This window comes from Corythoichthys intestinalis, chromosome 18 (genome assembly GCF_030265065.1).
Source record: "Corythoichthys intestinalis isolate RoL2023-P3 chromosome 18, ASM3026506v1, whole genome shotgun sequence".
Lineage (NCBI taxonomy): Eukaryota > Metazoa > Chordata > Actinopteri > Syngnathiformes > Syngnathidae > Corythoichthys > Corythoichthys intestinalis.
The window spans coordinates 21,840,883-21,867,644 of NC_080412.1; the positions used below are offsets into that span (position 1 = coordinate 21,840,883).

At 39.2% G+C, this 26,762-nt stretch overlaps 1 protein-coding gene across 1 annotated transcript in view; it reads left to right on the forward strand.

Moving 5' to 3' along the window:
• Positions 1–24,096, forward strand: part of cltca (clathrin, heavy chain a (Hc)) — a 44,235-nt gene extending 20,139 nt beyond the window's left edge. The window contains exons 10-30 of the mRNA XM_057820773.1: positions 43–165; positions 2,054–2,191; positions 2,265–2,429; positions 3,237–3,417; positions 3,777–3,940; positions 5,187–5,312; positions 6,728–6,870; positions 8,270–8,504; positions 8,586–8,708; positions 8,780–8,925; positions 9,010–9,193; positions 9,276–9,468; positions 11,759–11,916; positions 12,004–12,276; positions 12,722–13,039; positions 13,228–13,359; positions 15,778–15,888; positions 15,971–16,141; positions 16,217–16,438; positions 22,819–22,894; positions 22,988–24,096. Of these exons, the coding sequence (XP_057676756.1) occupies positions 43–165; positions 2,054–2,191; positions 2,265–2,429; positions 3,237–3,417; positions 3,777–3,940; positions 5,187–5,312; positions 6,728–6,870; positions 8,270–8,504; positions 8,586–8,708; positions 8,780–8,925; positions 9,010–9,193; positions 9,276–9,468; positions 11,759–11,916; positions 12,004–12,276; positions 12,722–13,039; positions 13,228–13,359; positions 15,778–15,888; positions 15,971–16,141; positions 16,217–16,438; positions 22,819–22,894; positions 22,988–23,124 (3,519 nt within the window). The 3' untranslated portion in view covers positions 23,125–24,096. The remainder of the gene's footprint in view (positions 1–42; positions 166–2,053; positions 2,192–2,264; positions 2,430–3,236; positions 3,418–3,776; positions 3,941–5,186; positions 5,313–6,727; positions 6,871–8,269; positions 8,505–8,585; positions 8,709–8,779; positions 8,926–9,009; positions 9,194–9,275; positions 9,469–11,758; positions 11,917–12,003; positions 12,277–12,721; positions 13,040–13,227; positions 13,360–15,777; positions 15,889–15,970; positions 16,142–16,216; positions 16,439–22,818; positions 22,895–22,987) is intronic.
• The last annotated feature ends 2,666 nt before the right edge of the window (positions 24,097–26,762 follow it).

Consider the following 26,762-nt stretch of genomic DNA (forward strand, 5'->3'; position numbering starts at 1 on the left):
AAATTTTTGGGGTTTTTTTGTTTTGTTTTGTTTATTGGTCAGGTGGGCTACACTCCAGACTGGATCTTCCTTCTTCGAAATGTTATGAGGATCAATCCAGAGCAAGGCTTGCAGTTTGCCCAGATGCTTGTTCAGGATGAGGAGCCCCTGGCTGACATCACACAGGTTAGATAGGAGGGCATACTTAACAATAATTGGGAGTAGGGCTGTCAATGTCAAATGTTTTGGGATTTAATAATCCTATTGATTATTCCACCGTTTAATCAAATACTTGACTTGCCCCAACTATACAGTATATGCTTCTGGAGCATACTTTGGTTGGAGTTGATTTCTCCATGCCAGAAATTTTAGGCCAACTTATTTCTTATGGTCGGCATACCCGACAGCCAACTTTTTTTCCTAGCCCTAATTAGGATTCAATTTTTTTTGTCATTCCTTAATTATGTTCGCCCTAACAAAATGTACAATGTTCAAATGTGCCACAGTGCATTCACGGACTGTGTACCTTCCTGCAAATAGCCTTTTCTTCTAGTTTAGGAAATAAGCCTTTTTTCTGGTTTTTGTTTTTGTTTGCCAACAAAAATCAGGAAAACGAGCAGAAAGAAACTTTCCGGTTTAGCTGATTCGGCACGGCCAGTGTTGTCACTGATTACTTGAAAAAGTTGATCACTGATTATGCCTCAAAAATGTCAAATGTAAAAGTTACTTTACTGATTACCACATTTATCAAAGTAAGTTACGGTACTTTAAAATTACTCTAAATACTGGGAATCTTGGGGCATCTAACGATTCGATTATGATTACGATTCAGAGGTGTCGATTAGATTATATATCGATTATTGATATTAACCCCCCCCTTTTTTAATGTTTTGTACATTAGTTCCAAAATTGTTCAAAAATCCTCTCAGGCTAAACCAAACTACCATTTCAGTATCAAGTTAACAGTTCAAAACGGGTAAATAAAATACTCAAGTCCCCATTCTTTATCAGTAGAATTACACATTCAGTTAATTTAATGTTGTGAATCAACCGTCAAGTTGTTAAAATTGCTCACGTTATTCCATAAATTCCCTTCTGTCAACTTTTGACATTTCAAAGTTTTAAAACTCTTTCATCATTTCAAGATAGATTCAAGTCAAGATTTTGCCAATTTGGGAGTATTTTAGATAAAAATTTAATTAGGTTCGCTACAACAGCCTCCCAGAGCAGTCTACTGCTTTAATATGGCGGCTGTTTACCAACGCCGGCAAGTCTGCCATTTCGCATCTAGTTCTCTATACATGTTCTAACGCCGCCGCCGTCTGAATTTCGCATCTAATTCTACATATATGTGATCTACCGTGGCCGTATATTTGTAGCAACTAGCAACTGGGCGTTGTTTGCAGCAGCTGTTGGCCGCAGTCAGGTATTATTGTTTTTTTAATGTAGCAGCATGAGTTGAACATGATGTTTTCTCCCGGTGCGTTCCTCATTGTGTCCCAAAGACCGCGCTGACTGTCTTTTAGTTCCGCTTTACCTGTTATAATTCAATTATCGAATTTGGATGTTTGTAAATCGTTCTCAAATATTCCACGGCCAAATCGCGAGTAATCAAAGAATCGGAAATTTTCGCACGCGTCTATTTTTTATTTTTTTTAAATTAGAAAACGTGACGTGTGTTGTCACTCCCAAACTCAAAAGCAACATTTCTATTAGAAATGTTCTTCGTGCATGACTGCAGTATTCTTCATTCTACATACATTATGAGGCAGTAACAAAATAATGACGCACAGACACTTAGCACTTTAATCAGATAACTGGTTAGGAAAAATGAACGCGTAATAAGATTAGTAACGCGTTACTTACAACACTAGGCACGGCGAATGTGAATATGCATGACTTTATAAGATGAATAGTTTTAATGTGCCACATGGGATTAGTACTACCTCTTTACTCAATCCTTATGTACATTTTTTTTTTTTTTTTTAAATATTTTGGCTTACTACACTACTGTATTTTAATGTTGACCATAATGGCAGATTGGCGGTACTCTTCTCCATCTGTGTTTGTGCAGATAGTGGATGTGTTCATGGAATACAACCTGATCCAGCAATGCACCTCATTCCTGCTGGATGCCCTGAAGAATAACAGACCATCAGAAGGACCGCTGCAGACCCGCCTGCTGGAGATGAACCTCATGCACGCGCCTCAGGTAGAAACGCGGACGAAAAAACATGTAGCTTAAATAGTGTAACATTTTATTCCTTGTTTCGTCATGAATTAAGGTTGCCGATGCAATCCTGGGCAATCAAATGTTCACCAATTATGACCGCGCACACATTGCCCAACTTTGCGAAAAAGCCGGACTGCTACAAAGGGCATTGGAGCACTACACTGACCTGTATGACATCAAGCGTGCTGTGGTGCACACTCATCTTCTCAATCCCGAGGTAACACTTAAATAATAATCATTTTTAATTTCCAACTATTCTGATTAAAGTGCCTGTGACAGGATAAAAAAAGTCTTAAATAGCATTGTTAAGTGAATTAAAATCATATTTTGACACGATTCAACTATATACAACAATTTGGTAAAGCGCAGATGACGAGAAATTAGTCTTTTAATATGCCGTCGCCAGGGAGAGAAGGGGAAACCCCGAAAATGAAAACAAAACAGGAAGAATATTATTAGCCACAAAATGCAAGTTACCTTCTTAATAAAACATTTGCCATGATCCCAGTATTTGACATATTTTAAAACACGAAGCTTACTCACTTCCTTGTCCGTCCAATGGTTCCTCAATTGTCTGACTTATTTTGGCCATCACGGTGAACAAGGATCTTTTGGAAATACAAAAGGCCTCACACCACTCTCCCTGATGTAGCAACAAAAGCCTGCAGCACATTGGCCTGTGACACAAAAAATAAACGAATGAATCTGCAGTCCTTCTGTATGCTAAATAGTAAGTTATATAGTAGTTTTGTTAAGATAATCTCTACCACTGACGTCACATTCGCCTTCTTCCTCAACCCGAGACTGGAGCCGGAAGTCACTCATTTTCATGGCGCGGGATTAAAAAAAATTGAATAAATATGTCGATCGCTTCCACACACATCCAAGCGGTCAACTTCATTCAGGAGCCTAAAATACCGCGTGTAATATGAAATAAACATGCCTTTTGGTGTCACAGGTACTTTAAATCTAAAGCAGTATTTCAGTGTATATAAGAAACCACTGTACCCTCTTTAAACTCCAGTGGCTGGTGAACTTCTTTGGCTCGCTGTCTGTGGAGGATTCTTTGGAGTGCCTCAGGGCCATGTTGTCAGCTAACATCCGCCAGAACCTGCAAATATGCGTGCAGGTGGCCTCCAAGTACCACGAGCAGCTAACCACTCAGTCTCTCACTGAGCTTTTTGAGTCCTTCAAAAGCTTTGAAGGTGAGTTATGACACTTAGAAATTGAAGTTCCAGTACATTATATTTTAGAAAACCTAATTTTAAAGAAATGCTCTTGGCTGTCGTTGCATGCACTGGATTCATGCTTCCAAACGGTCATTACAGCAATTAGGCCATAGCAAATGCAGGACAATCAATAAGCAATAAGCAGTGCAGAGAGCAGCACATGAGATTGAATTACATCTATGGAGTGGTTTCTAAAATATTCTAACTGTTTTATTGTGGGAGAGTCAAAAATACGGAAGAATGTCATGTTATGGTTCTTGTAGTTTTTAATTGTTTATTCTTCCAGCAGGGTAGCTCATAGAATCTTGTTAAAACGAACCCTTTGCGTCTTTAAGGTCTTTTCTACTTCTTGGGCTCCATTGTAAACTTCAGCCAGGACCCTGAGGTTCACTTCAAATACATCCAGGCAGCTTGCAAGACTGGCCAGATCAAGGAAGTGGAGCGCATCTGTCGAGAGAGCAACTGTTACGATCCTGAGCGTGTCAAGAACTTCTTGAAGGTTGACGGTCCCTTGTTTTGATTTACTGCATTTAACTTTGCTTTATTCAGAACATTGATTCGAACATGTGTTTTTCCTGAAGTGATGCACAGCAGTAGTTTGACATTTTTTCGTGCTTTTACTTGAACTATGAGTGCTGGACAGTGGCAGAACAAACTTTACAACAACAACAGTTTAACAGATACGAATGCTGTTGTTTTTACAAAAAGAGGGCAAGTGCTATCCTTTGAGGTATCCTGGCAAGATAATATTGCCTTTGGAAAGGCACCTGGCTTAATATATACTGTATTGAAAAACACATAGATGAGATCACAAATAGCAACATTTTAGCAACGGATGTGCCTTATCAACCCTATATCTGCGTAATACTGCCTTCTGGTGGCCAAGGCACGCATTGAATTAATCATGACAGACTAACAGTTAACGTTTTACATTTTAATTTCTGTAATGGGTGTCAGTACTGTTTATTGCTACATCACCATTTTATTAATGTGTTATGGAAAAATTATTAATTAATATTAATTGAATTTTCGTCCGTATAAATGGAAGAATTTTTGATAGTCGTGAGATACGGACATGGACCCAGAATAAACTGAATCTGCAAGTCAAGGCTGTACTTCCCTCCTTTTATAATCTTGTTAATTGGCCTCTTCTGTCATTAATTCTGTCGTTAAGTCCTACAAGTGCATTTCAGTTATCACATCTACACTAGAAATATTTTTTCTTGTTTTTTTGGTCATAAGTGTTCAATCAGGTGAATTATTTTTCTGTGCTTTTCTTCTTTTATCATTGGAATGGCAGGACATGTATCAGGTAAATTTCTTTCCACAGTCACATAGTAAAGGATCTTTTCCTTTTTTGTTATCATCCCTAATTTGAAGCAAAGGATTGAAACTGGGATTTGTATGGCGATGTATGAGCTCATACACCACCAATCAATCCACGTACAGGGATGCAACAAGTGATCGTGTATCTTAAGTTAGTCCTAGCTAGTTCTCTTTATTTAAACGAAGATTTGTCGTGTTAGTATACAGTGTCTGTGCAGCATGCGTTTGGATTAAACAAATTGCAGAATCCCAGTTTGTTAATCCTGGTTAGATGGGTGGAGTTTGTACACACACTAGTGTATTGTGGTTCGGAGTCCAGCAGTAGTAAAACAAAACTCCTGTTAATTTTCCTGGACTGTGAATTGGTTGCAGTTGCAGTAACGCACCTTTTGGGTCTGTTGCTTTTGTGTTATGGACAGGAAGCAAAACTGACCGACCAGCTGCCACTCATCATTGTCTGCGACCGTTTCGACTTTGTTCACGACCTGGTCCTGTACTTGTACCGCAACAACCTGCAGAAGTATATTGAGATCTATGTTCAGAAGGTAAGGCTCCCAATACATTTTCGAAAGTAGTACATCATTGCAAGTCCTTTAAAACTAATTTGGAGGGATGTACTGAAAGCAAAATTCTTGGCCGAAACTGAAAACACAGTATTAGAAACAAAACCAAACCCGAAAAATACACATGCATATAATTCATTTATAATTATCTTATGTCATTATTTTTCGAGTAATGCCCTTTGCCTTGGATTTACAACCTTGAGAAATTTAGTTTTAAAAGGTGCCGATTCTGAAACCCCATGGGAGGGTGCGTTCTTGGCAGTAGGGAGCATTTTGTGGCAAACTCTGAACCCGTCCTAGAGCAAAGGTGCTGGCATTGTCATAGCATTCTGTTCGGTGGACGAAGATACACGTCATGGCTGATGAAACCTTGATATAAATGCGCTTCCTTAGAAGTTTGGGACACTCAAAAAATGGGTCTTACGCTTTCAATTTCTAAGCTAAATGTGATCTCGAGGGTATATGGTGTTGACTTGTTTAGCGCCTTTTAACCTTTTAAGGCACTCAAAGCGCTTTGACACTATATCGTCATCTACCTACTGGTAGAGCAACGTGGGGTTCAGTATTTTGCTCAAGGATACTTGGACGAGTTCTTCAGGGCGGAAAATCGGACCGTCTGGGTTGGGGAGCGACTACGTCTACCACTGAGCCACGCCGCCCCTGTACGTATGATGTGCATTTATCTGGAACTGTAACGCACAACAACAGAAAACTATTCCTTTTTTGGCAAAACTAGTAAAGCTCTTAACAAGGCTATTACAATCTCTCCTGTTCCTTAAAATAAGACTTGGTGTTTTTGCAACAAGTTTAATCAATCGAGAGCCACACAAGTGGGCCGAATTCTAGTGGCGACGAAGCCGAGCGAAATCACTCACGTTCGGATTAAACGGAGAGTGGAAGAAGGGGTGTGGAAGTTGCGGGGGGGAAAAATGACAAAAAGAAGTGGTCGTGCTATAAATGTAATGTACTAAACCACAGCAAATGCTCACATATGCATTTGAATACTACTTTATTTGGATACTCTTCACTTGATTAAACTCAAACTTGATAAGTCATGCACAGGCTCAAATGCCCTGTACTCGATGTGACTTGGGACGTCAGTGGAAAGCAACTTTAGAACACGTGTAAAGCACCAATGAAGCAAATTTATTTTTACTTCATTTAACAATTTAGGTTTGCTTTATACCTCAAAATACTTCCAAACCGCAGACATGTTGGCTGTGAGCCAGTAGTTTTTCTTCTCGTCATGTTTTGATTACATCATCACATGAGGACTACGGTTCTTCATACTATTCGATGGTAAACTTTCGGTCCTTTTACCGAAAACTGAAAATGCATTTTTAGCTATTTTTGGCCGAATGTGTACGGTCACATCTTTACTAATATGTCTGTTTTAGGTGAACCCGAGTCGTCTGCCTGTGGTGGTCGGCGGTCTTCTGGATGTGGACTGCTCAGAAGATGTCATTAAAAGCCTGATTCTGGTCGTCAGGGGACAGTTTTCAACTGATGAACTGGTGGCAGAGGTGGAAAAGAGAAACAGGTATATCAAATTTTTGTTAAACCGAGCAAAAACTAAAATACAGTTGATGTTTTATGATCGAAGTAAATTCAGACAGCGTACATTCTTAATTTCCTTCTATTCAGATATTGCTTAGTGGTTGGTGAAGACCATAATTTAATGGTTAAATACAACTCGTAGTTCAAATGACCTTCTTGTGGAAGATTGTTTGGCAGAGTATTTAAGTATGCAAAATGCGAATTTCATAAACTTATGATAATGGAGAAAATTCCTTGCCATTGCAATCATTAGTTATATCCACATACACATACACACTGATTCTTAAGCACAGATGCATGTGATTGTAAGTGTTCATGACATAATGATGTGTTGATCTAGTTTAAAAATGAATGTAGTATAGAGGTGTAAACTAAGCCTGAACGATATATCGTTTAAACATCGCCATCGCGATGTGCGCGTGCGTGTTAGTCCCATCGCAAGCATGTGCGATAGTTTTTATTTTTTTTAATCCACATACGCCTTGCTTTCTGCTCTGTGCACAGCCTAACACCCTCCCTCTCCCAGCCCTTTGAGCCTCACAGTCACTGCAGCACTTGCTTATTAAAGTTAACGATGCTCATTGTCTCTGATCTTGCCAAAGAAGCGGACTTCAAAGCGGAGCAATGTCTCAATCATCGTTTAACTTAAGCAGTTTCTGCAAGGAAGCCGCGCTGGATGAATGTGTGTATGTGTGGAAACGTTGGAGACATATAAAATAAATGCCAGAAGTGATCATGAGTAGTTTGAAATTTCTACATGTCACTCCAAGAGTCTCACAGCTAAGGTAGATAAACAGAAGCATTTAATAAAGCCAAGCATTTTTCTACTACAGTACTTTATTCTTGTTCAAAAATAATTTGGTTGGACAGTTACGTTTTAAACTGATCATAATTATGTTATTTGAAGTGCATAAAAACCATTTATTTATATACATTTTTAAAATCACTTTGGTGGAAAAAGTGCGAAAAAAAACATGTCTTATATGTATCTCTTTCCAATGCTAAATCTGAATAAATACATTGAGCACAAAAACCCACCCCCCAAAAAAATGGGGGGGGGGGGGCGCTACTTCGCAGTTTTTCACTTATCGCGGCGGGTTCTGATCCCCATTAACCGCAAAAAACGAGGGATCACTATACACTGTGGTGATGGTGAGTCATCCAAAGTCTTTCCAAACAGCTAGTCAAGTCATCTAGTGAAAATTTCTTTAAAAAAATATAGATATATATATATTTTTTTAATATCGCAATATAATATCGCAATATATCGCAAACCCCCCAAAAATCGCAACAATAGTTTTTTCCAATATCGTTCAGGCCTAGTGTAAACCAAAAAATCACGCTGATTTATTTGTTCATTGTGTGAACCTTATTTTTAAAAGACTGAAGCTGCTGCTGCCATGGCTAGAGTCTCGCATACATGAGGGTTGCGAGGAGCCAGCTACCCACAATGCCCTGGCCAAGATCTACATTGACAGCAACAACAACCCTGAACGCTTCTTGAGGGAAAACCCTTTCTACGACAGCCGTGTGGTGGGCAAATACTGCGAGAAGAGAGATCCTCACTTGGCCTGTGTGGCATATGAGAGGGGCCAGTGTGACCAGGAGCTGATCAATGTGAGGATTCATTTCTTTGTTCGCTTGGTTCCATTCCAGCTTGTTTTCTGACAGTTCTAATGAAACTTTACTTCGACACAGGTCTGTAATGAGAACTCACTGTTCAAGAGCTTGTCTCGTTACTTGGTGCGTCGCAGAGATCCTGACCTGTGGGCTAGCGTTCTGCTGGAGACCAACCCTTTCAGACGACCACTTATTGACCAGGTATTCACAGAGACATTTTTGTTGACCTTCAATGTCTTTTGTATATCTCTTAAGCTTGCGCTGTCTCTTAGGTGGTGCAGACAGCACTGTCGGAGACGCAGGACCCAGAAGAGGTGTCGGTCACTGTCAAGGCCTTCATGACTGCCGACTTGCCCAATGAGCTTATTGAGTTGCTGGAGAAGATTGTTTTGGACAACTCTGTCTTCAGTGAACACAGGTATTTATTCGCAGTATTGAGTGGTTTCTGGTCACCTAATGTTGATGTGTGCTGAAAATGTGTTGTTACGACGCTTGCCTGCAGGAATCTGCAGAATCTGTTGATCTTGACGGCGATTAAAGCTGACCGCACACGTGTGATGGAGTACATCAATAGACTTGATAACTATGACGCTCCTGATATAGCAAACATCGCCATCAGCAACGAGCTGTTTGAAGAGGCTTTTGCCATCTTCAAAAAGTTTGATGTCAACACATCAGCCGTGCAGGTGAGAGTTATCCTCAGTTAGCTCTTGCTGTAGGTATCTTAAGATCTGATGCATTTAAATTGTTTTTTTTCTTTGTCTGTAGGTGCTGATTGAACACATTAGCAACCTGGACAGGGCCTATGAGTTCGCAGAGCGCTGCAATGAACCAGCGGTCTGGAGCCAGCTGGCCAAGGCGCAACTCCAAAAGGGTCTTGTCAAAGAGGCCATAGACTCCTACATCAAAGCGGATGACCCCTCTGCATACATGGAGGTGGTGCAGGCTGCGGATAAGAGCGGTGAGCACATTGGGTCACCGATTTTAAGCGCAGTAATAGCTTAGCACCGTGCTTACCAAAAGTGGAGGTTGCGGTGTGATTCCAGGGAGGTTGCATGTGACCCTTGCCAACATGCTTTTTGTTGGCAGAACTAGAATTAAGTGTAATTGCACATCCACTACAGTAGTAGTAATTGTAGTGTCGTGGCGTTAGTGCAGGGCTATTTTGCACCAAGCAAACGATATGAAGTAGAGGTAAGATCTTAAGCTCGGGCGCAATTCGAGGTGGGTCGGGCCCAAAATGTCAATTATTAAGTACGGATCAGGTCGGGCCGGGCTTCTCTCTCGCCAACTTTTTTTAATATACATACATGTATATATGTGTACTAAAACGATGTATGAATGTTAAACTAAGGAATACCTGTTATAAAATAATTTGGATTAAACCGAGAAGGCGCTGTATGGTAATTGCAAACAGGAGCCGCAGAGCCAGACCATGCCCCTGCGCATGTGAACGCTGTGGCCCCGCCCTCTTTTCATCTTCCCCTCCGCATCCATTACATATTTTTGACCTGGTATTTCGATATGGAGCGGCAAGAGGCCTGCAAATCAAGTTAATTGATTGAGCTCGGGCCAGGTCGGGCTTTAATTACTTAATATGAAGAGTCAACCAATGCTCAAGAGACAACTTTATTTGTACTAAATAAATAGGTTAATAAGTAATAAATGCGGTGTTGCGAGCAGTAGCACTGCCTTGTGTGACAGTGGCTTTCTATGTGCTTATCCAGCACATGCTGATTCCTGTACCAGCAGATCCTGTATTAAAACACCACAAATCCATCAGCATTTTGCTGCTCTCCTTTTCGTGGGGCACCCATGATTGAAAATAATTGAAAAGCACTGCCTTAGCATAATAGTTCAATATTAGCATCAGATAGATGAATCTTGAACTCCTTTTTGAAATTGTCCACCTACTAATCAATCTGAGAGGGAGGGCATTTTAGGGGATTGGGTACAACCTTTTCAGGTTAATCACCATCTGTTGCTAGTGGCAGGTGCAAGTGGCCATTAGTACATTGGGATTATTCTCTATCGAATTAGTCAAGAGCCTGATAGTTGGAGAATTTCGGGCAAATTATAGAGGTAGCTTGCCTGTGAATAGAAAAAGTGTCTGCTAAAAACGTATAGACAGAACTGCTGCATTGAAGCATGCTTATATCGACATCGTGTGCATCCCGTCCTTCCCCGCCATTACTACCGTATTTGTTGGATTATATATTTTGCCATGAATGGATTTTCAAACATAAAGTGCACTAGGATTAAGAGGCGCACTAGTGCATTAATGCGCTACATATATCTTTTATTCTTTTATCATTGCTTTTGTTGTCATACTCATGAATTTATTATTCAATTTAAATGAATACTGTTAAAGCAAGTTAATTATTACTCGTTAGTCTACCTTAAACTACATGTACTGCTACTTGCCCTTCATTAAACTACTTCAATTGTGCATTGCTTTATTAACGAGTAAATGCTGTAACTTCTATTATAAGTTAGTGTATAAACTGCAATATGAGTCATTTGACCATGCTTACCAGAATGCTGCCACAAAATAGGTTTGAAGTCATTAAGCACAACCAGAATTCATACATAAGGCGCACTGGATTATAAAGCACATTGTCAATTTTTGGGAATTAAACTTGGTGTACAATCAGAAAAATATGGTACTCATTATTCCACGCACCTATGCTCGTGCTTGAGTATTACGTCACAAAATGGCTGGGCTCGTAAACTGTAATTTTAATTTTTTTCCCCATTATCAGAGGTCTGTAAAAGTCACCTTTTACTTTGAGCAATTGTCTTTCACATGATCATTTATACTGTGTTCTCTGTCCCTTTGAGTACCTTATTTCCCACACTATAAGGTACACGAGGCCAATGTGCCTCATAAATGAATCATTATTGGTTAATCATGCACATGACATTCCCATTACCACAGCTTCCTCTAGTGGATGCATAACGCAACTCCAACCACTCCTAATCTTGCTGGGACGACGACTACTACACCCTATAATGTGGTGCACCCAATATAACTTTTTTTAAAATAGGCCTTTCATTGATGGAGCGCCTTATACTCTGATGTGCCTTACAGTGCAGAAAATATGATACTTTATTTAAGTTGTAAGGAAATATGGATGAATTTTGCACTAAGACAATGTGGTCATTTGTGTCCATTGCCTTAGTTAATCTTTTTTTTCCCCTCTTATACTGGGATTTGTTTTCAAAATGATCACAACTGTGTTGTGTTTCAGGTAACTGGGAGGACTTGGTCAAATTCCTCCAAATGGCCCGTAAGAAGGCCCGAGAGTCCTACGTGGAGACAGAGCTGATTTTCGCCTTGGCTAAGACCAATCGCCTCGCCGAACTGGAAGAGTTCATCAACGGACCCAACAATGCTCACATTCAGCAGGTAAGCTGCGCTCATAGTGCATTATGCAATTGTGTGGCTCGCTCAACATTAAAATATAGTCATTTATTTTAATATCTAATCTCATAGGTCGGTGACCGCTGCTACGACGAGAAGATGTACGAGGCTGCTAAACTGTTATACAACAACGTCTCCAACTTTGGTCGCTTGGCCTCAACCCTCGTGCACCTCGGGGAGTACCAGGCTGCCGTCGATGGCGCCCGAAAGGCCAACAGCACCCGTACCTGGAAGGAAGTCTGCTTCGCCTGCGTAGATGGACAGGAATTCCGACTGGCTCAAATGTGTGGACTCCACATTGTGGTGCACGCCGATGAGCTGGAAGAACTGATCAACTACTACCAGGTATGACGGATTTCTGTTTAAATAAAATAATAAATGAATTTTAAAAATTCCAGAATTAAAGGACATTTTGGCTGTCAAATTCTTGAAAAATAATCTCACTTCTGTAGTTTTCTGCTATGTATTCATCAATAGTTAATACAGTATCAAAGCCTTGATTAATTCGGCTTACAGATAAATGGCAACATTGGTATTACATGAACTATTTGATGTTAACATAAAAAACCTAAGAGCATTAAGTGCCTGCTTGACAATAGTAGGCGTCCAAATAACTCTGAGGACTCTGCAGTGAATGCTTATGTTTCAGTGCCACTGACGACGCTGGGCGTTCAATCCATTTTGACTGAGATAGGCTGATGGCTAGACAAATGGATTGGATGTCTTGTGGCATCAATGGCAGCCATTGACTGAAGGGCTGACCAGAAGTCGTACTGTCTTTCTTACCTAGGACCGTGGTTACTTTGAGGAGTTGATCACCATGCTGGAGGCGGCTCTGGGCCTGGAACGTGCACATATGGGCATGTTCACAGAGCTAGCCATTCTATACTCAAAATTCAAACCCCAGAAGATGAGGGAACATCTGGAGCTGTTCTGGTCCAGAGTGAACATCCCCAAGGTCCTGAGAGCAGCAGAACAAGCACACCTATGGGCTGAGCTGGTTTTCCTGTACGACAAGTATGAGGAGTATGACAACGCCATCATCACAATGATGAACCACCCAACGGACGCATGGAAGGAGGGACAGTTCAAGGATATAATCACTAAGGTATATTTAGAGAGTGTCAAGGGCTTCAAGGCACAATCAATTTGACATCATTCTTAATCGCTTAAGTAATTAATAGACGATTGTCAACATTCCTAGTAGTTTTTAATTCTATATAACCGTAATACCTTAAACTGTAGGACAGTCCTCATTCTTGCCAATTTATTCGTCTGTTTTGTTAATCTTTGTAGGTGGCCAATGTTGAACTGTACTACAAAGCCACACAGTTCTATTTGGAGTTCAAGCCTTTGTTACTTAATGATCTACTCATAGTACTGTCTCCAAGACTGGACCACTCTCGTGCTGTCAACTTCTTCGGCAAGGTATGCTGCTGCTTTCTCACACTGTCATAATTTTAAGTGAGATACACGTATACTGATGTGTTGTCAGACCCTATGTGTAATGAGAAAATTGCCTCGTGGTTTTTAGTGAAAACAAAATTCAATTTAACATTTTATTTGCAAATTTGGTGAAGAATCACTGTTTCACCACCACACAGCATAGGATAATCACTTCGCATAAATGTTCATAGACGTGACAGGCAGGGTAAAATGGTCAAAATTGACAGACTATTGCTACACTTTCTCATTAGCCCAGACAGGACAGGATAAGCACACCCGAAGAGAACGCTTGCTTTTAAGTGGCTAACACAGAAGTGACAAACGACAATGATTCTGCAATTAATTAATCAACCCCGAGACAAAAAGTTATAAATTTGCCTCTGAGGATAATGTGTGGTCATAACTCATGAACATCTCTAAAAATGTAATTTTCAGAATATAAAAAAATTGCTTCTTTCTAAGCGATTACAGGTTACGAAAGGCAAAAATAGTACTATACAATACTGTAAAATATACGAATGTTCTTCCTGCTTTCTGCTTTTAAATATTGTGCCATAAGATCCTGCTGCCCTATTGGTCATAATCTTTCCCATCCCACCTTCAGTACGCTGCTCTCCTATTGGCCTATTCTTGATAATGTTTCAATTTGGGTGTCGTAGTAAGATGATGTGCACAGGCGCGATGGTGTTAATTGTTTATATAGCGGGTCGACGTCTGAGCCAAATTAGCAGAAGCGTGCTTATGTTTTTGTCTCATGATGAGTTTAAGCCTGCAGAGGGTGCATTACATTTATAGCACATTACAGCATAAGTCTCCTCGTGTTTTTGTGTCACGAAGAGTGAGATAGGCGCCATCGATCTCGTGAGAGGACATTGCCTCACTCAAAAGGGAAAATATATTTTTTCTCCTTTGCATTTTGTTCTAATATTGATTTAATTACAGGTATAAACAGTTAAGTATCTGAAATGATTAAAATGTGTTTGGCTGTTGTTTTATTCTGGTTTTACCCCAATTATAAAATTTAATGTGTCGTGTGCTTGGAATGGAATGGAATGGGGCATTTACTTGTAAAATGCATCTGTTTACGAAATTTTTGGGTGACGAGACTACTTTCAGAACCAATTATGTCACAAATAGAGGTACTGCTGTATACATCCCGAAAACATTACTACCAAATTTCACTCTCATCTGTCCACAAACAACGAAGGAGTTGCCATTTTAGTGTCAAAACCGAAAAGAACAAAGCGAGTGAGATCTGGAGCCTTCCCTCCATCTGTCTAAAAAAACATGAAACTTGCAATAGAATACCAGCAGCTGTGGATGCCAAAACTGTACTGTTAAAAAAAAGTCGAGCAAGCTGACTACTAAGCTAATCGCCCAGTCTAGCTTCAGCCACTATGACTTTTTTGAGTTCTTAAAGTGTAGGGTTCTCCTAATGTTCTACTCGCATAGCACTTGCTCCAACCCGTTTTCAGTTGCTTAGTGGTTAGCATGCTTAACGACCAAGGTGATCGAAGCACTAAACAACTTTTTGTGTTTTCACTAGAGGTGCACGATAATTACAATTATGACGTCACTCCAATAAGATTATATATTATCGGGCCTATTAGTAATATTTTTGGCACGGTGTCTGATTGGGATGTGAGTGTTTGTTTCCACTCCATTTTTGCCAGTATGCAAAGTTTTGTTACTGTTCTATAGGCTGTAGTTTTCCTTCAATGAGTTATAAACCTTACTATGGCAATTTTTAAATGTTTGCATTTTACAGTGTTATGTTTAAAAGTTCTTGAGAGGCCTTTTGGTTATCAATAGGCTTGCTGTTCTATAATGCCAGGTTGAGAAAGTTTTTTTCATGGACCAAGACGACAAAAGTCTCCTCTCCTGTTGCACCAAATGTTTTATCTGCTGATAAAGCACAATACATGTTTGGTTTATGTTTGTTTTAGAGCAGCGCTCATTGTTCAGGGAAACACATCGTCAATGATATTGACTGATTGATTGTGATTGAATGAAATTATATTTATTTGAAAAAATTAATATGGGCACTTTTTTGAAGTCAAAACTGTCCTCGTCTTTGTTTTGTTCGTTGTAATAATGTTCATGTCATCATGGAAATTATGGTTTGGTCAAAGGCAAAAATCTATGCTGAATCAACCACTAGTATTTTTGACCTGTAGGTCTTAAAAAACTCAGGTAAATATACATTGAAAAATTATATCTATATATGTTATCGTTATCGGCCTTGAGGAGCAGGAAGTTATCAATATCGGTGCGAAAAAATTTGCACCCCCCCAAAGTAAAATTTTGGCAGCTACAGCTGTCTGCATTTTACTGTAAATTTCAGTTTTGTTTACAGTGTAAGGTTGTTTGGCTTTATGCAATTATGTCTTGATTCCACAGGTGAAACAACTGCCACTGGTCAAGCCCTACCTGCGCTCAGTTCAAAACCACAACAACAAGTCAGTCAATGAAGCACTTAACAACCTTTTCATCACAGAGGAGGACTACCAGGTGAGCATCAGGTTTCTCATTTACTTTTTTTGTTGTTGCTAATATTCAGATAAATGAATCATACTTTAAATCCGACTGTTAGGCTTTGAGGACATCGATAGATGCTTACGACAACTTCGACAACATTTCACTGGCGCAGCGTTTGGAAAAGCACGAGTTGATCGAGTTCAGAAGAATCGCTGCGTATCTCTTCAAGGGCAACAACCGCTGGAAACAGAGCGTAGAGCTCTGCAAGAAGGACAGGCTTTACAAGGTGCTTTAATGTCCTGCACATCTTAAGATTTTGCCTCTGTCTTTTCCTAACCCGCCTGTTCTGTGTTGCCTGCAGGACGCCATGCAGTACGCATCAGAGTCAAAGGACACGGAGCTAGCCGAGGAGCTGCTGTCCTGGTTCCTGCAGGAGAACAAGAAGGAGTGTTTTGCAGCGTGCTTGTTCTCCTGCTATGACCTGCTTCGGCCCGATGTTGTACTGGAGACCTCCTGGAGGCACAACATTATGGACTTTTCTATGCCATACTTCATTCAGGTCATGAGAGAATACCTCAGTAAGGTAAGTCATTTAAATTAGCAGCTTCTTAATCTATAATAATAGATATAATACCCAGCCATCATGTTTTACAGCTCTCTTGCTGTTATTTTTTTTTTTTTTAATATATCATTAGAGTGTGTATTTGGTGGTTAGTGGATGATAATGAACTAGAATGCACAGCAGTGTAAGAATGCATGGTAATAGTTGCCGTTAGTGCTGCGCAATATGCAAATACTGTACCGCAAAATGGGACATTTTGGAGTCATTTCAGAATCATATTTGTTTTACATGTTTTTCAAACAATATTGGTTAGAACAACAACAACAAAAAAAGGATCATTATTGAGGCATTCAGCTGGTGTTTCAGCTGCATGTTGGTATAACGAGTATGAAAACAGTAACAAAATCATGGTTGAAGTCCCATTTTTTTCCCCGTTTTTTTTGTTTGTTTTGTTTTGGTGCAGATTTCAGGCCAGCTGAGCTGTCGTTTTAGATATCAAACAAATCTAATGTGCTTGGTTTTGACCAGTGTTGATAATCGTACTTTGAAAAAAGTAATTGGTTAGTTACAAATAAATTCTCCCAAAAAGTAATCGAGATAGTAACTGTTACCTTATTGTAAGAGTAATTAGTTACTCGGCAAAGTAACTGATGTTACTTTTCATCTTCTACACCTTTTTACATTGTACATTCTATAAAATCTTACATCAAAGATGTTAATATTAACTGATTGAAGACACTATGTATGTACAGTATTTTAGATGTTTTTTTTTTCAGAACATTTGGTATTTATTTAGATCAAATATATGTCTGGTAACAAAACACAAATGTAAACTGACTGCAAATCTCTGAAACTGTACGTTAGGCGTAGTGCACAATAAGCAGAACACTATCCTGAAATGCATATTACATAAAGTAACAACATTAAATATAATTCAAGTCATAGACTTCATAATGTATTGACATGACACATTCCCCATTCACAGTGTTATGCCTTCCAGAAGGGGGCCGTCCCACACTAGGCTTCATTTATTAGCAGTCGGTCACATGCAGCGATCTAACGCCGGATCTAGGTTGAAAGAGTACGAAAGCTGTACTACATACAAAAAGGAAGGATTGTCTCAGGAGTGATTTGTTCGAGGATTCAAAGTATTAGTTATATTTTTCGTACCATGCATGAATTTTGAAACGTGAAAAAAATCAATTGGAGAAATTAGCAGCTACAGCATTGGCTGCCTTTTTTTTTTTTTTTTTTTTTTGCTCCTAAGCAAGAATCGAAACTGTTTTACGTCCATATCATTGAAGAATTCGGGGATTTAAGCATTTATTTACAAGAATTAAACGGAAAAAGCTCTTAGTTTACATATGGCGGCCGCTAATTTGCTTACCAACTAGCATCATTGTTCGCAATATTTACATAAAATAAATGCTGCCTGTTTTTTTTTTTTTTTTGTGCTCTTAACCAAGAATTGAGACTGTTTTTACGTCCATATTTATAAAGCATTCAGAGATTTAAGCATTCACAAGAATTTTCAACGGAAAAAGCGGTCAGCTTTTACGGAGATAGGCCCCCAATGAATCGGCCCCGTGTCCCGTCAATACATTAAGTCTATGTTCAAGTTTGAGAGCGCTACCTTTGCCGTCGCCATTACCTCTGTCTTGTTGTGTTTGTCAGGGCGTGCTTCGAAGCAGGACATGATCCGCCCACTTAGCCATTCGTCATTGCGTTTGCTACCGCGTTACCGACCCCTTTTAAATGTTTAGCAGCAGTGACTGCGCATGCCGAGAGTGACGTGCGCGAGTGCTGACGTTGTCTGAGCGGGAGCGTTCCATTCATATGGTTGCGGGGCAAGCCCTGCAATCAAATCGTTCCGCTTTGGAGGCCGAAATCAAAAGTTTGCTTCTTCGCCTTCCGTTTTTACCATCACCGTGTAAAGGCGAGGCCGTTCCACAACACAGTCGTTGCATCTTTGTGTCGTAGTGTCACCGTGTAAACGGCTTCTTAGAAACGCCGTTATTAAAAACACTGATTTTGACATCATGACATTAATCTATTTTTCCTTTTCGGAACCACATTGGTCACATTTTTTTCTATACTGCACGTCTCTTGCAGGTTGATGCAATTACAGAGCAGGTGAACGGTCAATGGTGATTTGGTGTTTTCAACAAAATCGCTACAAAGACTGGAACATTAATATTGCATGGTTTTAGTTTGTACCATTTCAAAGTGTATTTTATTAAATGCCAGTTTAACACTGCAGCTTGGGGATTCTATTTACAGGCTTTCTAACATTGTTTTTTATTGATGTGTGTAAACATCAGAACAGTGCTGAATTGTGGCTCAGTCTGCCAAGGAGTAGGGTAATGTGTGATGGATACTTCTAGACACTGTAGTGCTCCAGATGGTCATTTAAAAGTTTTACAAATGGATTTCCAGATGGCATTCAACATTTCAATGTACAGTTATTCAGATAACTAGCATAAACAACTACGGGTGAAAACCTCACGATTCTTGATACAAGGCCTACCATAACGATTTCACAGTATGGCGAGACAACAATTACTGGATCAGGAAATAAATGTGAGAAAAAAGAAAAACAAGCTATTTTCATCCTTCTGTGGATTGGAATGAGTTTATCACTAGTAGACGTCCAATCCATTTGAAGTGGGAGCGATGGCAGCAAATGAACGAATATTCACAGATTGGACACCTATGGCCGTCAGTGGCAGACAATGCCAGGCAATTAGTTACCGTAATTTCTCGAATATAAGGCACACCCGTGTATAATGCACACCCCAAATTTACTTGTAATATCTAGGGGAAATTATTTTACCCAATTATAACGCGCACCCTAATTTTAGCACCAATAAATAGAAGAATACAAGAAAACAGAGCTTGTGTACAGATACAGAAATGTCATTTTACTGACTGTTGAAACACAGCACAAGCATAGCACATTGGTAGTTCAAAACATTACCATAAACTGACAATATTTACAGTAATAATGATTTGACAACTTCTCCAACTTACCAGAATGTAGGAGAAAACAAAACAGATGTGACTTTTCTTTTAAAGGCTGTTGTATAACTTGCTCGTTTCATCATGATGAATAAATGTTTCTTCCATGGATTGATACGGTAAAATGAAAGTGAGAACGTAAGTCGGAAATCTGTGAGAAATCATTGCTGTTGACACGACAGTCACAAGAGGAACTCTTGTTATTTGGGTTTGAGTTTCCCGAGGGACAGATATAGTTGACGGACACAGGAAATGTGTGTGCTTACGTTTGTTATGGTCCGAGTTTCGGAGCTGCAATAAACGTTGACTCAAATGAGTTAAAGAAACTAAATTCTGTGCTTTATGAAGAGTGAAAAAAGCAGAATTTAACACAGACAAAATCATTCGGCCGATTAGAGTGAAGTATTACCGAAACAAAATGGTGACGTCACGTACCGTAATGGTCGGCAACAGGTCGCCGCATACGTTTCTTGAACACAATGTGGCCGTGTCAAAAAAAAAAAATCGGTTTATATATATATATGTAATATGTATATATATATATATGTCTCCATCCATGTACCAGTTTATAATGCGCACCATGAGTTTACAAGTTAATTTTGGGGGGGGGCAGGGGGGGGGGGGGGTTGGCGCGTTCGGGAAATTTCGGTAATTTTGAGGCATTTCACAATTTTTAGTTGATTGTAGGGCATTTACAGGTCACTTCCCGTTGATTTTGGGTTACTGAAAAAAAGTGACTCCCCCCCCTCCCCAATGAATAGGAATTGACTCAAAATCAACAGGAAGTAACCTGTAAATGCCCACAGGGCTGACTGTTAATTACCTGGTTTCAGTGCCATTGACGACACCTAACGTCCAATCCAGTCACACAGGATGTCTAGCATTGTCAATGGCAGCCAGTGAACTAATGTAGACACCAATCTAATGGAAGATTTTGGTAGCAACTTGTTGGTTCATTTTCTTATTAAAACTGTGACACCTTTTTAAAACAATATATTCTTGGTTGGAGCATATGGATAGATACCCTTTTGGACTACAAAGTATCCTGATAATTCACTTTTTTTGACATAATTGTCACACTCTATGAACACGATATATAACTTGCTGAGTATACTATTGATCTTACGCCAAGTTAAGCCTCTCGCAATATGCAATAATTCCATTTATCGCGCGGTATATAAAAATGAAGACGGTAATTTTCCCGCTGCGATTTATCGGCTCGCGTGCACGTGCGCGCACGCGTGCGTACGCACTTGCGGCAGATGTGTGGCAGACGTACTTGACAGCGCTGTTTAAAGTTCAGCTTCCTTGTTGCCAACTACGCAACATGCTGGGATGAGGACTCACTCTGTTTTATTGACTTCTGGGTATGTTCGTTTTATATATTTGAGTTGGAGTGACCGTCATTCAATGGAGGGAGGCAGGGCCGAGTGCACTGACGGCGCACAGCAATGAGTGAGCGGAGTGAGGAAGAGGACGAACCAGTCAGCAAAATGTTTCTGGAGGTTGTTTCAACAAAGATGGCCAACAGAAAAAATCTACATGCTCATTTGAAACACTATCACCCTCTCCAGTTTTCACTGCTTAGTAGGAAAACTGCATCACAACAAGCGGAGCCTCCTCGTCACGTTAATTGACAATTAGAGGTGTTTGCCTGATGTGAGAAATACAGATGACACCGCGCAAAATAGGTTCCCTCACGGAAAGTGAAATCTGCTACATTGCTGAAGAAATGAGACCGTTTAACCTCTGTTTAGTGTTATTTGATACCTTTTGGAGCTAAATTTTTGTTACTGCAACTTAGTCTATTTTTCTCTGTTGTTGTTGAAGTGAAATTACTTTTACTGCAACTTTATACATATGTGCCTAAATGCTTCGGTTATTAAGTGCAATTTTATTTTTTCTCGAAAAAAGACATTTTATTTATTATGTGTTTCTGTGCGGTATTAATATTGTTGTATTTTACATGAAAGAGGCATGGTCTATTGTTTTTAGGTGTGATTTCTTAAAAGGTATTTTTGAATTTAAAAGAAAACATTTATTGCGTTTAAATGGGTGTTGTTGGTCTATAAATATATACTGTATTCTCACTGCGTTATTGTAAATCGGTAAATTTTTTTTTTGGGGAGGGGGGGGGCGCAATAATATCGCATATCGCAATAATTTATGAGATAATTTATTACCCACTAAAATTTGTTATCGCGACAGGCCTACGCCAAGTCATTAGCAAATCCATTAGTTTTTATATTCAAAATCTCTGAGCAACTATGCCAACTCTGGTAGTGCAGTAGATTTTCAACTGTTCTACAGTTTTCTACAGTTCTGTCCCAGAATTAAGGCAAATATTTACTGTAATTATGACCTCACTACTGCGTTAGCGTAGCTTACCAATAAAACCCATTGCGCCAACTGTCCTGGTATTACATGGCAAGAAGGATGTTTGACCGGCATGAGCATGCGTATACTGAATTTTTATATATTACGCGTCTGGACGATTTTTTTTTTTTTGTGTGTGTGTGTGTTTTGGAATGCAAGCAGTACTTGGCTAGAGGAACAACATACTCGGTCCTCCGCTTTCAACAGGACATGTTATTGAAACTGAATGGTGAATGAGTTATAGCTTTGAGTGCACTGACAACAGTATTTGTTTTGGTGTGGAACTTGTTTTCTTCTCAGATTATCTGAATTTAATGAAGTGAAATTTTGTTTGGATATGCACTGGTGTGAAACTAATCTTAGTCTTGTTTTAGACTCGTGGGTCACATTGTCGATGTTTCCTTTGGAGGGTCAATTATTTTTATTGTTGACCTGACCTCATAATTGTCCAAATTTTCTTTTTTTTTTTTTAAACATTTTTTTAAGGCCCCTTTTTATATTTAATAGAAGAAAAAAAATTTTTTCACATATAATTGATTTTTTCTTTTTAATCACATTTTCTTTAAGTAAGAAAATAACTTGGTAAACTAAACATTGTCATTATTTAATTATTATTATATATTATTATTATATATTATATATTATATATTTTTTAAATAACTTTGATTTTAATTGAACGAAGCAATGTTTTAAGTATTTCATCTACATTTAAAAACAAAAAACAAAACCAAATTTTCATTTATACATTTTAATGAAAAAAAAAAGGAAAAACTGTAAATACTTTTTTTACGTTAAAAAATGTTTAAAAAAAAAAAAATTCTGTGGTCTTATTCTTGGTATTTATTAGTAATTTATTTTCAAAGCACAAATCTATGGCAGGCAACACAAAATAATATAGCGGACCAGATAGGGCCCCCGAGCCACGAGTTCGACACCCATGCACAAAAAGTCATGTTAGTTTATCAAGCTTTAGTTTGTAGCACTAAGCGCATTTTGTGGTTTGTTAGGTGGACAAGCTCGAAACCTCAGAGTCACTAAGGAAAGAAGAGGAGCAAGCAACTGAGACGCAACCCATCGTCTATGGTAACCATTTTAATCATTGGTATTCATTTAGAAAATTTCCTCACTCTCCCAAATTTCTGGACAAACGTGCTGACAACAAGGTTTACTTTGCAGGCACACCTCAGCTGATGCTAACAGCAGGACCCAGCGTACCCGTGCCCCCCCAACAAGCATACGGCTACGGTTACCAGGCGCCCGCCGCGGCGTACGGTCAGCCTGCCGCCGCGCCGGGTTTCGGCTACGGCATGTAAAAACAACCATGCGTCCACGTGCCGGCCGGAGTGACCGTTCATCCGCGGCCCGCTGTCTTTCTTCACCGGACCACGATTGTCTCTCGCTGCCCTTGACACGGAGCAGAATAGGGATCATACAAAGAAACCCTTCTTTTTTGTACTTTTCCTCCCTCTTACAAGCTTTCATGAAGGACTCTTGTTTTGTTTTCAAAGATTTAATCACATAAGAAGAATTTTCTCACATTCCTTATTGACTAGATTCATTTTTTTGTTTGTTTGAATGGTATGTGGTTAATGTACAATAGGGTGGGCGACGGTCGGGGCGGGGGGGAAGAGCGAGTTCTCAGTCGTTAAGCTTCTGATTTGCACTCAGTAGTGAGAAGAAATTAATGTAGACCCTCTTCCTATTTGTGCGTGTGTGAGCAGCTTCTTGACTGTAAAATGCATTTAATATTGTATATTCTGTCACAAAACCCGCTTTTCCTTTTGATCGTTTGACCAACACAGTCCGGAAACACTACATTGTCCCAGTCAACAAACACACTTCAGGGTCGAGTGTCAAAGGAGAGCATTTTTAAGATATGGTCAATTCTCATTTTCAGTCTATGCAGGACTTTCTCCATTAGGGCGACGCGCCATTGTGCTTTAAATGTTATCAGAACGTGGGACCAGTCCAACTCAGGAGGGAAGCAGATGCGCCCCCACGATGCTGCAGGTTGTTTCTGCACCTTATAGTCTGGCTCGCGGCTCAGATTATCCAGACAAATCTGCTTCTGGAGTTCAGAATCGACAAGGACTTGTAATTTGAAGCATATAGAGATACAAATATATCCAAAAAATTGCATCTATACTGAAAATCAGAATGTATAATCCTGCCTAAATTATCCACAATTGAAATTGTGCACTTATGATGATTGTGCAGAATAAGGATCAAGATGAAACCGGTTTTGTTATCCACTAAAAATAAAATCTTCTGGTTTGTCAAAAGTATTTCTGTGTCTTGCATACAGCAGAACCCAATGTGTATATATCTTCCAAACAGGATCTTTCCCTAGATGTTACTGTATATACATTATTTTAACCACTGTAGCTCTTGGGCATAGTATTGACAGGATATGCCAGTTGTAGTCGACAGAGCTGGCAGGTTGTTGGCTATTCTGAGGATATTTTTACTTGCTGTTACACCAAATGACCACAATTGATCTCAATAGAGTATGACAGCAGAGGGCACGCGAGTTTGCGATGCAGTTAAAAACGATAGAAACTAATGCATTCAAGAGGAAGGTACGTTTCAGCAGCTGTCCACTGTAGTGACCACTATGCACGATAGGGTTACAAGAGTGCGCTTCTGTTTTTTTTCTACTTGATGGCCCTATGTCACTAATGTGCAAAACTGAAAAAGATTTGAAAGTCCCTTTTTGATTTGCAATTATTGTACTTGAGTAATTGAAACCACAATCTAGTTTCATTTCATTGGTGCCAATAATTTGCTAAAAATAACGTATCCTTGTTCATTTTTGTGTAGATATTTCCTGAGCCACTTATTCTCACGAGGCTCATGGCCCATGGGTGCCAATCCCAGCTATGTGCAGTAGGTGGGACACACACACTTATATGCATTGACGCAAAACACTCAGGTGACTTGAAGTTCCGCCCTGAGACCCCCAATTTGGCCAGTTGTCCAATATGCATGTGTAATACATCATTGGAAAGCTTAAAATCTCAATTTTCTGGGGGAATAAAAATTTTGAACAGAAGGTCATTAAAAAAAATAAATAATAGCAAAACCCTAACTGGAGGCGAGAGCACGCGAGAGCAGAATTAAAGACGCCACGATTTTAACAAGATATTATCTCGTACTTACCATGTTTTGATCCAAAAACTCGATGTAGCATGTATCAGAGTGTCAAGACACACCTGTGAATGGCCACAGACTGATTTATTTTATTTTATTTTATGGGTTAAATATGGTGATATAACAAGGGTCGTGATGCAGAAATTGCAGACAACAAGGAGTGGTTGAGATGTTTTTTTCATATAGCCTTTTAAAGGTTATTTTTCCAATTTTTTTTTTGTTTGGATTGATTATCATCTAACATATCAGGGAAAATGCAACAATAACAAAAAAATACAATTAAGTTATAGTTATGAGGTACATATCCGTGACACTTTTACAGACACCAAATTTTTCATTGTGACGTAATTTGTTTAAAAGTTTAAAATATGCGAGTGAATAATTTTTTAAAGTCGTTTAAAAAAAATAAAAATAAATAAATAAATATTACACATCAATTGATTCTAAGCTAAAAATGACAATTTTGAATAAAAAATATAATTACCCTTTTAGTGCTTTTGAAACAAAAGCGGTTGCGCGACGTCTGTAAACGGGGGTTTTCAGGGTAAAACGGACAAATTAAAAATGGTTCGGAGGCTTAGTTTTCTATGAATCTGTTATGGCAGCATATAGACATATTCTATCAAACACAAGTTGTTTCGGCCTAAAATACAGCAGTTTCTTTTAAAGAGGAGTGCAAGAGCAGAAACTGCTTTTTCAGTCTTGTCTGTGTTTTCCGCCATATATATTAGGGGTGTAACGGTACACAAAAATCTCATTTCGGTACGTACCTCTGTTTTGAGGTCACGGTTCGGTTCATTTTCGGTACAGTAAGAAAACAAAATGCAAAATATAAATGTGCTAGTTTATTACACACCTTTGTGCTTTCAACAATAGGAACATTAGCCTATACAAAGCTAGAATTCTGCTCAAAAAGTAGTGGGTATTTAAAGATAATCCAACAACAATTTGCCTTTCAGACCCTGTGTATTGGTCAGCTTGCTTTCTGAAAGAAAAAATTCCTGTGCCAAAGAGAAAAGCAATCCCAATGACAAAGATTTTAACATATATTTTACAAATGAAATGCCTCAATCATTTTTATCAGGAACTGTTTTCAAAAGCTTTATTGGTGGATTTTCTCAAGTTAAAGTGCTACACAGAAATTAATAAATTTAATTGTGTAAGCAGGATCTGTGTATTATTTCATTACAGGTGTTTTAATTTATTTAAATGGCCTATTCTTTTATTATGTTTATTTTACAAATGTGATGTATTATTCATTTATATTTTATATTTAATGTTGTATAACTTTAGTTCCTATGTGAATATTAATTCCTACTTGTTTTGTTGTGGTAGGAGGGTTTTGTATTGAACAGTGGGCCGTGTTGATTATTATTATAGCAGAGAAGACCGCAGTAAATCAACAAAGACAAGTCAACTGTGCCCCGATCTACCACTCAAGAGATCTGATGGACTCAAAAAGTGGGTTACGATTGCATATTAGTTTGAAAATCGACCGGATCCACCGTATTTTTACACGATTGACTTCTGGTCTGCCCAAGCCTAGCTACCGGTAGTAGTATTGACGCAGGAAGGTCGCGTCTCGCCTCAAATAATAAACTCTGCCGTTCTTTTCGCGTGCGTCGTGTTGAGCCGCTCCTGGGACGCGTCCAACACGCGGCCGCACTGCGACTGGTGTGCATTGGCTGATTGACTAACGCCCGCGTTTCACTGCGGCGGCCACGTTGTCACACAGTTGACGTTTCTGGGTTATACTGTCCTACAACAGGTTATACTGTCCTATTATAGTAGAGAAGAGGGA